The sequence below is a fragment of the Fusarium subglutinans genome (genome assembly GCF_013396075.1).
Source record: "Fusarium subglutinans strain NRRL 66333 chromosome Unknown NRRL66333_c0000461, whole genome shotgun sequence".
NCBI lineage: Eukaryota > Fungi > Ascomycota > Sordariomycetes > Hypocreales > Nectriaceae > Fusarium > Fusarium subglutinans.
Genome location: NW_023502524.1, coordinates 1 through 11,043, shown reverse-complemented (window position 1 = coordinate 11,043; position 11,043 = coordinate 1). Strand labels below are relative to the sequence as shown.

At 47.6% G+C, this 11,043-nt stretch overlaps 3 protein-coding genes across 3 annotated transcripts; all 3 read left to right on the top strand.

Moving 5' to 3' along the window:
- Positions 1–549: 549 nt before the first annotated feature.
- On the top strand, positions 550–3,980 carry FSUBG_14003 (phosphatidic acid-preferring phospholipase A1 contains DDHD domain protein; the record flags this gene model as incomplete). The annotated part of the gene is made up of 8 exons (XM_036678954.1): positions 550–1,165; positions 1,215–1,294; positions 1,350–1,383; positions 1,435–2,167; positions 2,223–2,455; positions 2,518–2,926; positions 2,975–3,760; positions 3,821–3,980. The coding sequence occupies 8 exons, from the start codon at positions 550–552 to the stop codon at positions 3,978–3,980; spliced, it is 3,051 nt and encodes a 1,016-aa protein (XP_036530537.1).
- A 590-nt stretch (positions 3,981–4,570) lies between these two features.
- FSUBG_14002 (DNA-directed RNA polymerase III subunit RPC1) lies at positions 4,571–9,446 on the top strand (the record flags this gene model as incomplete). Its single annotated transcript, XM_036678953.1, has 4 exons — positions 4,571–4,995; positions 5,074–5,185; positions 5,244–5,393; positions 5,448–9,446. The coding sequence occupies 4 exons, from the start codon at positions 4,571–4,573 to the stop codon at positions 9,444–9,446; spliced, it is 4,686 nt and encodes a 1,561-aa protein (XP_036530536.1).
- Positions 9,447–9,782: 336 nt separating this feature from the next.
- Positions 9,783–11,043, top strand: FSUBG_14001 (DUF159 domain protein; the record flags this gene model as incomplete). Its single annotated transcript, XM_036678952.1, has 3 exons — positions 9,783–9,809; positions 9,865–10,375; positions 10,426–10,943. Coding segments are annotated over 3 exons (1,056 nt in total), but the record flags the coding sequence as incomplete, so codon positions are not given.

The following is an 11,043-nucleotide window of genomic DNA, read 5'->3' as shown; positions in this document are numbered from 1 at the left end:
TTTTTAAAGTAATTATATATATATAATAATTATATATAGTAGTTTAATTAAAAATAGTAAAGTAAATTTAATTATATAAGATAATAATTAAATATATAGTGTAGGTATAATAAGAAAAAAAGTATAAAATAGCTTAAGACTGGGTTTTAAAACAGTAAGCCCTATGGACTTCCGTACAGGAGCCTGTAGATGGAACGTCATCTGGCTTTCACATAGAACATACCTAATATCCAACATACTACTCCGTACTCTACTAATCTACTACCTAAGCTTAGGGGTCACTGTGACATTTCCTGTCAAGACCACCGAGAAGCTAGATTCGTATCTACGTGTTTTACAATCTGGAATTATTTGTTCCAGTTCATGTCGTTCTGGAGGCCAAAGCATCAATTACGAGATATTCTGGCCCTGTCGCATATCGGTGAGCCACTTGTTGCACTGGCTCCATCACTGGTCTCAACCCACAAGCTTCCCAGATTCTTAATATCACAACGGCTTGCAAAGTCGAAATTTGGATGGTGTGTATGGTCGCGGTCATTTAGTGTGAACATGGCACCAGGACCGGCCGAGAAGAAAGTTGAGAGGTCATATCTGAGCTCCGCTGTTGATTCTTTTAATCCTTGGGCTGCTAGTCGCAGCACGACTCCAACTCAAAAAACAAAGACTGAGCAGGAAACGTCAACGGTTGCAACCTCAGCGAACCCTGATGATCACAGCACAACCCACCTTTATGGGCAAAGCTTTCGAACATATCCCTCAGGATGCCCTCCTCTAAGAGTTCAGTGGTTCCATGCCGTAGATGTTCCCAAGCGGAAACCTCGCCTCAACAAATCCAGACAACCCGAAAAGCCCTCGACACAACCAAAGAAGTACAACCCGTTTTCTTCTTCAGATTCCAAGGCTTTAGAATCCGAGTATCAGAAGCTGCTCGAGGAACTAGAGGAGGCCCGGACTCGAGCACCTGGAGATGTGCAGATAGCCCCGAGAAAGCGCAAAGCCGATGTTGCAGATGACACCGCAGACGGACTTACTAACCGGGAGCGCGGGCCATCTGACTCGCAGTCAGTTGGAGTTCGTGTTCCCGTGAATGAAGACTTCTTATTCGACGTTGACATTGAATGCCGGGAATTGGCTCCTGTATATTGGCTTGGCCCAGTTTATGATGGTATGCCGCGGTAGAGTTCTTGGTCTGAATATTCGCTAATCGATGGTAGTACGTAGAGGGACATGGTTTTACCACGAAGGCTCTAACTTGCGCCCTTGCGAAGAGAATCTAGCCGCTCAGCTGGAGGAGGTATACTGAATATCAAATGTCACAATTGTCATGCTCGATCTAACTATGCATACAGGGCTACCTTAAGATGAAGCCATGGCTATATCCCAGTAAGACAAACTAAACTTCTATTTGCAACTTGTGACTAAATCACTGTACAGAAAGAGACCGCAGTCCATCAGGAGCTAGAAGAAACCTCACACCGAAAGCGTCGCAAGAGACCTTACAGGCAACAGCTAAGGGTGGAGCTGAGCAAACTGGCCAGACGCCAGTTGCTGATGGTTCTGCAAGTGAACCATCTACTCGTGGTCAACCCCAGCCCCAGTCATATCGATTATTTGGAACATACATGAACAGTCTGGCCACATATCATGATGCAAGCACTGCCTATCTAAATACGGACGGTATGCTTTCCTGGGTGACTTCTTCTATGTACCAAAGATTTGCTGGTGGGAGTTATATGAGCGGAGTGAGACTGGTTCGCGGCTATTCAGAACCTAGCAAGAATAAAGAAAAAGACACAGACAAGGACAAGAGGGAAGAGAAACAACCCAACGCAGCTGACTCGGATATTCCGCTGGGCGAAAAACAACAGAAGAGTCTGAAGCGAAGATCAGCTCCGCCCACTACTCGTGCTTCACATGAAGACCTTGCTCAGAATGGGAGCGACAATACCCCGAACCAAGACCCTCGACGCGCAACACTTCAACGCCAGCTTTCTTCCCTCCTTGAGGGAGAAGGAAAGACGAAGGCCGAAAAGGAAGAAGACATACGGCGACGTGAAGAGCAAGAGATACAAGACGATTATAATGCACAGGCCGGCGAAACCCAAGGACGTGAAATCGAGCATTTGGTGCTTGTCACACATGGTATAGGCCAGCTCCTTAGTTTACGGTAGGTCCTATATAAAACGACTCGATTATCCTCAACTAACTAGTATTGTTATTAGAATGGAGAGTGTCAATTTTGTTCACGATGTCAACGTCCTCCGCAAGACAATCAAGTCAGTGTATGCCAACTCAGCAGATCTGAAAGCATTGAATTCGGAACTTGGGGCTGGACCTGGTAACTGCAGGGTACAGGTGCTTCCCGTGTGCTGGAGACATCTGCTGGACTTTCCCAAGAAGCGTGAGAAGAAGGGAGAGCGTGACCTGGGAGATGTAGACGACGATGAGGATGAGTGTGAGTATACAAACATAATATCCTCGCTAGCCGCCATGTTGCTGACTTGCCCAATGCTATAGACCCATCCTTGGACGACATTACTATCGAAGGGGTGGCATTCGCACGCTCCCTGATCTCGGACCTTGCCTTGGATGTTTTGCTATACCAAAGCTCGTACAGGGCTCAAATCTCGAGGATTGTGCTAAATGAATGCAACATAATCTTCAAACTATTCAAAGAAAGAAATCCTGATTTCAGAGGAAAGGTTCACTTGATGGGTCACTCTCTGGGTTCCGCGATTCTCTTTGATCTACTCTGCCAGCAAAAACGGGATCAGTCCCCTGAGCCGAAGTCTGTTCTACGGTTGTGGCCAGCTGAGGATATTTCAGAAACACCCAACAAGGACCATGAGCTCAACCTTGAGTTCACAGTCGAAGATTTCTTTTGCCTGGGTTCTCCAATCGGCCTGTTTCAGATGCTCAAGGGACAGTGCGTCTCATAATCCCCTAGAGAAACATCAACACTAACGTGATTTAGAACAATAGCGGCCAGACATGGCAACGCATCATCCGACATCAAAGATATCCACGGGGGAAGTACACAGGGGGAACGTTTTCGACCCGTACCGCTTTCTTCAGGAGTAGAGCAGATATCCTCCTTGACTGGTCTTCCTATGTCCGTCTCATCACCAAAGGTTCAGCAGCTCTTTAACATTTTCCACCCATCTGATCCAATTAGTTACCGCCTAGAGCCGCTGATATCTCCGACCATGTCCACACTCAAGCCCCAAATGTTACCATACACGAAAAGAGGAATATTCGGCAATGTCGCCCCACAGGGATTGACGGGAATCGGAGCAAAAGTCGGACAGAGCTTTAGCGGACTGTGGTCAAGCCTGAGTGCTGGTATCGCCAGTAACCTGCTCAATCGATCACTTGGGTTGAGTAACGAAGAGGTTGCACGGATCACCGCTAGTGCCGAAGGCACAGGCCCTGAAACAGGAACAAGGACAGCAAACCGAGACGTGCCAAATGCTGCAGAGAAAAGGGAAGCTACAGATGCACGTATGAAGAAGCTCGCGGACTCTGCGTCTGTGCCCGACTTCGGAGCCGGAGCCGGAGACCACAACCCGACACTGATCGACGAAGAAATCGAAACCTTGTATTCCAATTTCCAAAAGAATCGTGCAGGGCCAAACAAGGACCAGGAAACAACAGGAACAGAAACAGCTGACGACGACAAGAAGGCGCGCAAGATGCGCAAAGAGGAAGCTAAAGTTCGAGCACTCAATCGTAACGGCCGGGTTGACTATAGTATTCAAGAGTAAGTACTTTGCTTGACACAGTAATGCGAAAAGCAAATAAAGGTTAACGTTGAACACAGGAGCGTCCTGGATTTCAATCCCATCAATACCATTGCATCTCACATGTCATACTGGGCTGACGAGGATGTAAACCATTTCGTACTCTCGCAGCTGCTATCGAACAGGCCGAGTGTGAAGAGAAATGAGACAGAGCCTCCATCGAAGAACGAGGAAACTTGAAGTTGGGAAGGACGATACAATATGAAGATCTGGCAGCCGACATCTCAAAGTCGTATAATGTGGAGTGTCGCTCGTCAACCTCGAGAGCCAACTCCTCGAGGACCTGTCGAGTTGGATTTGGTAGGCTTATATAGATTTCTGTAATGAACTTGGCTACCTAACCTAGGTTGTGTAGAAGTTTAGAAAAACGGCAAAATTATAGTTAAAAAAGACCGAACTATTAATACTCACCCTAACGCTCAAAGATTACTTGCGCCTACTGTTGGTAGGTACCTTATCCAATATAAGGTACCGACTTATACCAAGCATCCTAAGGTACTAAGGTAGGTATTGTAGTAGTGCCTTTTATGACTCCCGTCTCACTTTTAACAGGCCCATCAAGCCTAAGGTAGCCCCAGCGTGCCTACAAGAAAACTTCTAGTATTAAATTAAGGTACTAAAAATACTTAATCTAAAATCCTCTAAATCTATACTAAATTGTGTTAAATTTACTGAAATTTACCTAAGCTCCTTTATTACGTAGGATAACGGTTATAAATGTTATTGTCCCCTTGGGTAGATGTTTGGGTGGCACCCCGCGTGTCGACAGTATGGTGGGGTACGACACTAAGAACGGGACCCTCTTCGCAGGCGATGGAAATTTTGCGACGGAATCCACGCCTCTCGACTTTAGACATTGCATTTTGCATTGCAACCTCCAACCTGTCTGGTCATGTACCTCAAACTCGAACGCGCAACACTTCAGGAAGCTTTTAGCCCAAGCTTGTCGTGATCCAAACCCACGACCACAGCGTATTGCGTATCCCCAGACCCGCGATCGGCCTCTCATACCTGCCGACGCTGCCAGCGCCCGAGCTCGCAGCTTTTCGCACTCCAACCTGCAACCCCACGACACCCAAGACCAAAAACTGCTGCTACCTACGATGGCGATCGCTGCCTCTGTTGACAGTCCCGTTAAGCAGCAGCTTGTGGATAAGCTGCCAAAGCGGTTCAAGGGAATCAAGTTTGGTATCCAGTGAGTTTCACTTCGCGTGGTGGCATGGTCATCACTCTTATCTTGGTCCTCCCAAGCTGACTTTACAACCTCCGCTAGATCCAATCAAGACATCGCCAACCAAGCTGTTCTCGAAGTTTCCGACCGTTTGCTCTATGACATTGAAAATAACCGCGCTCCATATCGCCACGGCCCTCTAGACTCTCGACTGGTATGTGATGTTGTTAACGACTTGCGAATAGTATAGTTCAGTTCTCACCTTGTTTTAGGGCACATCGAGTAAACAAGGAAGATGTTCAACTTGTCAAGAATCCCTCAAGGATTGCAATGGACATTTTGGTCATGTCCGTCTTCCTTTACCCGCTTTCCATGTGGGCTATCTTCGCTTTATTATGTCAATTCTTCAGGAAATTTGCAAGGTAGGCCAGCCGTTATATGGATGACTCCTCCATAGAGAGCTAATTCTTTCCTAGGACTGCGGCCGAGTCTTGCTCGAAGAGCCCGAGCGACAACAGTTTCTCAAGGAACTGAGACGACCGTTTTTGGATAATTTGCGACGGACCCAGATATGCAAAAAGATTAACGAGCAGTGCCGGAAGATTAAGACATGTCCTTACTGTGGCTCTCTGAATGGTCAAATTCGGAAGATCGGTGTTCTGAAGCTTGCTCACGACAAGTTTGTTGCTTACAATAAATCAACTGCCGTGAAGAAAGTCCCGCCAGAGAGCAAGATCAAATTTGACAACTCATTCAACGAGGCAAAACGCGAGAACCCGGAGCTGGACAAACACATCAGGAAGGCTATGGAAGACCTCAACCCCCTCAGAGTTCTCAATCTCTTCAAGATGATCAGTCCTACCGACTGCGAGCTTCTAGGTCTGGATCCTGCAGAAGGACGACCAGAGATGTTTATCTGGCAATTCCTACCCGCTCCTCCTGTCTGTATCAGACCATCCGTCGCTCAAGACAATGCGAGCAATGAGGACGACATCACGACCAAACTAGCTGATATCGTGTGGGTTAGCGGCATGATTCGGTCTGCTCTGCAGAAAGGTTCTCCAGTACAAACCATCATGGAACAGTGGGAGTATCTACAGACTCAGATCGCCATGTATGTCAATAGTGACGTTCCTGGTCTTCAACAGCCCGGGTTTGGTAAAGCCACGAGAGGTTTCTGCCAGCGTCTGAAGGGCAAACAGGGTCGCTTCCGCGGCAACCTTTCCGGAAAGCGTGTTGACTTTTCAGGAAGAACCGTCATCTCTCCCGACCCTAACCTTGGTATTGACCAAGTTGCTGTGCCACAACTAGTTGCGAAGAACCTGACCTACCCAGAAAGGGTCCAGCGACACAACCTCGAGAAGCTTCGCCAATGCGTCAAGAATGGACCAGACATTTGGCCAGGAGCTCAGCGGGTCATCAAGTCAGATGAAGGCGGCTACTTACAATCTCTTAAATTCGGCAATAGAGAGTACATAGCTCGAGACCTCAAGTTTGGTGATATTGTTGAACGGCACCTTGAGGATAACGACATTGTTCTCTTTAATCGTCAACCTTCTCTGCACAAGCTAAGTATTATGAGCCATCTCGCCAAAGTTCGCCCCTGGAGAACCTTTAGGTTGAACGAATGTGTTTGTGGACCTTATAATGCCGACTTCGACGGCGATGAAATGAACCTTCATGTGCCACAGACGGAGGAGGCTCGTGCTGAGGCCATCAATCTGATGGGCATCAAGCACAACCTAGCCACACCAAAGAATGGCGAACCTGTCATTGCTGCTACTCAGGATTTTATCACAGCAGCTTTCCTGCTGAGTAGTAAAGACCGGTTTTTTGACCGCAAGACCTTTACCTATCTCTGCATGCATATGATGGATGGGAAGACACACCTGGACATGCCACCTCCAGCCATTATTGCACCTCAATCGCTTTGGACAGGCAAACAACTCTTCAGTATGCTCATGAGACCCAACAAAGACTCGCCTGTCAAGGTCAATCTTGACGCAAAATGTAGAGCTTACAAGGCTCGACCTGGCCAATGCCCCGATATGGACCCCAACGACGGATGGCTTGTTGTCCGCAACTCGGAAGTCATGTGTGGTCGCATGGATAAGTCTACTGTCGGAACTGGCAAGAAAGACTCAATTTTTTATGTGATTCTCCGTGATTTTGGACCAGACGAAGCTGTCATTGCCATGAACAGGCTGGCTAAACTATGTGCGCGGCAACTCACAAACCGAGGATTCTCGATCGGTGTGGGAGATGTTTTCCCGACAGAATCACTAAATAAAGAGAAGGAGAAACTTGTTGCTGTTGCCTATAAGCAGTGTGATGACCTGATCGAAACATTCAAGGCAGGAAAGCTTGAGAAAGCTGCTGGCTGTAACCAAGAGCAGACGCTCGAAAACTCCATGTCCGGCATTCTCAGCAAAGTTCGACAGCAGGCAGGTTCTTATTGTGTCGACACATTAAGCCGTAATAACGCCCCCCTTATCATGGCCAAATCCGGATCAAAGGGCTCAGATATCAACGTGGCGCAGATGGTCGCTCTTGTTGGGCAGCAGATTATCGGTGGTTCACGTGTTGCAGATGGGTTCCAGGACCGAACGCTTCCACATTTCCATAAGAACGCTCGACAACCCCCATCGAAAGGATTCGTCAAAAACAGTTTCTACACTGGCCTATTCCCTACCGAATTCATCTTCCACGCTATGTCGGGCCGTGAGGGTTTAGTCGATACGGCCGTCAAGACCGCTGAGACTGGTTATATGTCTCGGCGATTAATGAAATCTCTCGAAGATTTGTCTACTCAATACGACGATACTGTCCGGACGTCCGGAGGCGGGATTGTTCAGTTTCAGTTTGGTGCAGACAAGCTTGATCCTGTGGATATGGAGGGCTCGGCAGAGCCAGTTCATTTCCAACGGACATGGACCCATGCGGAGAGTTTGACAGTGGATAACAGCGAGACCTCCATGACACCGGAGGAGATTCGATCCTTTTGCGATAGAGTGCTGGAAACTGAACGACGGCGTTATGTCAGGCGCGGGTTACTGCATAATGAGATTTTGGAATACGGAGATACGAGTGATTATGGTATCGATGAGCACGAAGGTGCCCGAGGATTCCTCAAAGCGATTGAACGACACGTGGAAGGGCTGGCGTCGAAACTGGAAACCGTACGAAAGCTGGCTGGATTCCAAGATGGTACCATGGTAAGGTCGACTGCTCAAGATCACGCGGACCGAACTGCCAAGGTGACGCTGTCAACTCTTCGGCTCTTTATCAAGATGTGCCTGGAGAAGTACAAGAAGGCGCATGTTGAACCCGGACACGCTGTCGGAGCTGTCGGAGCCCATTCAATTGGTGAGCCAGGCACCCAAATGACACTCAAAACATTCCACTTTGCTGGTGTCGCAGGTATGAGTATCACGCAAGGTGTTCCCCGAATCAAGGAAATTATCAACGCGTCAAAGGCTATTAGCACACCTGTCATCACATGCCCTCTCGAGAACAACGAGCAAATCGAGGCAGCTCGAGTTGTGAAGGGGCGAATCGAGAAAACATATATCTCGGATGTTCTGCGGTTCGTTGAAGATGAATGGCGCACGACAGAAGGCAACGTTGTTCTACAAATTGACTCTGCCGCTCTTTCAGATATGCACCTTGGCATTGGCCCTTATGATATAGCTGAGGCTATTTGCAAGCAGCGCAAACTCAAGGTGCAAAGAGATGATCTATCGATCGATGGAGAGCGTATCATAGTTCGCGTACGGGACGTGACCGATCCGGCGACGAAGAGGACTACGGCTCGCAGCAAAGCTGCTGCTGCTGAGACTGGAGACATGCTGTTGAGGGCCAATTTCTTGCGCCGTTCACTTCCTAATGTCCCCATCTCAGGTTATCCTGAAGCTACGCGAGCGATCATTCAAACATCGGAACAGAGCACTCATACTGTGCTTGTTGAAGGTTACGGTCTCCGGGAGTGTATGACCACAGAGGGTGTTATTGGCACAAAAGCCCGTACTAACAATGTCATGGAATGCCGGGATGTACTTGGTATTGAAGCAGCCAGAACCACCATTGCTGACGAGATTGGTGAGGTGATGGGGGATATGGGCATCGATCCGCGACACATGCAACTTCTTGCCGACGTTATGACCTACAAAGGTGAAGTTCTCGGCATTACTCGTTTCGGACTGTCCAAAATGCGCGATAGCGTTCTACAGTTGGCCTCGTTTGAGAAGACCCCGGATCATCTCTTCGAAGCCGCAGCTGGCATGAAAACCGATCAAATCGAGGGTGTCAGTGAGTGTATCATCATGGGACAAACAATGTCGGTCGGCACTGGTGCATTCCAAGTTGTTCGTCGCTTGGGTATAAGGGAGGGAGATATCAAGCAGAAACCGACGCTGTTCGAGGATGCGTGGACAGAGGAGACGGCACTTAAGCGCAAGGCTCGCCGAAAGGTCTGAGAACAAAACTGTATCTACTGTACTGGATTACATTGCGTGGCGTGATGGATGCATGCCGAGATAGCGATACCATGTGATTTTTTTATTTTAGCACTGGGGCGAAAGGATACAATATTATGAACTTTCATCTATGAGGTAAAAGAACATTCATAAATCAGTGGTAAGATCCCTAGTTCATTTTGAGGTCACATTTCTCTCCTGGTCTCAAGACTAAGACAAACGACATTTCGTCATACTTTGAACCACGTGATCTGACTACTGCATGGCACCGTGAATGCCACATTAGAAGTTGAGTACCTATCTAAACAACATCACCACTCTGAAAAGACGTACGCCATGTGCGGAAGATATGCATTGGCTCTCGTGAGTATTCATTGAAATGCAGATTGCTAGTGAGTTTGCTAAGCACGACTTGTAGCGGCCGTCCCAAATCCGTCAGATGCTCCAGGAAGACGGACTAGAAATTGATGATGCACCGGAGGATACCGGGGATGGTGCCCCTCGAAGCAGCTATAACTTTGCCCCAGGATATCACGGTATCGTTTACCGCGCTAGCACATCAGATCACAACACTACACGAGAAGATGAACAAAGTGAGAAGCAGAACGACGCCACCCAGGATACCAAGGACTCAAAAGACCATATCAAGCACAAGCTCCAGTCAATGAAATGGGGTCTTATCCCTTCGTGGACAAGAAGGAAACCAGACTATGGTTCCATGCTAAAGACCATCAACTGCCGTGATGACTCCCTCAGCTCACCTGGAGGAATGTGGGCCAGCATGAAGACTCGCAAAAGATGCATCGTGATTGCTCAAGGATTTTATGAGTGGCTCAAGAATGGAAAGGAGAGGTTGCCTTACTACGTGAAACGAAAGGACGGACATTTGCTGTGCTTTGCTGGCCTTTGGGACCGCGTACATTTTGAAGGTAATGACGAGCTTACGAGGTGTCACTAAAGCAAGACTGACATCCGACAGGGACGGGAGAAACATTATACTCGTACACAATCATCACCACAAGCACCAACTCAGAACTCAAATTTCTTCACGATCGTATGCCTGTGATCTTTGATCCTAATTCATCGAGTATCGCGAAATGGCTTGACCCATCCCGAAAACAGTGGTCCGATGAAATGCAAGGACTTCTGAAGCCGTTCGAAGGAGACCTGGATATTTATCGAGTTACTCAAGATGTTGGTAAAGTCGGCAATAACTCACCCACCTTCATCGTCCCATTAGACAGTAAGGCGAACAAGTCCAACATAATGAATTTCTTCAATAGTGACTACCAAGGGAATCAGAAGCCATTACAGCCAGCGACGGATAAAAGGGCTCAAGCTTTCAAAGAAGAGAAGAGACCTAGCACGACCGTTCAAAAAGATACGCGATTGGGATTGGGTGCTGAAGGATCGACGGCTATAAAACGAAAGGCTGAAGAGAGTCCTAGTCCCTATAATATACCAGAGGGCAATCCAAAGCGTCAACATAGAGACCATGTTAGCGCATTAAGAAATAAAAGGCAGGATAAAGAGAAGTGTAAAGAAAAAGGAGTAGAAAAAATAACTAAATTTTTTAATAATAAATAATAATATATAT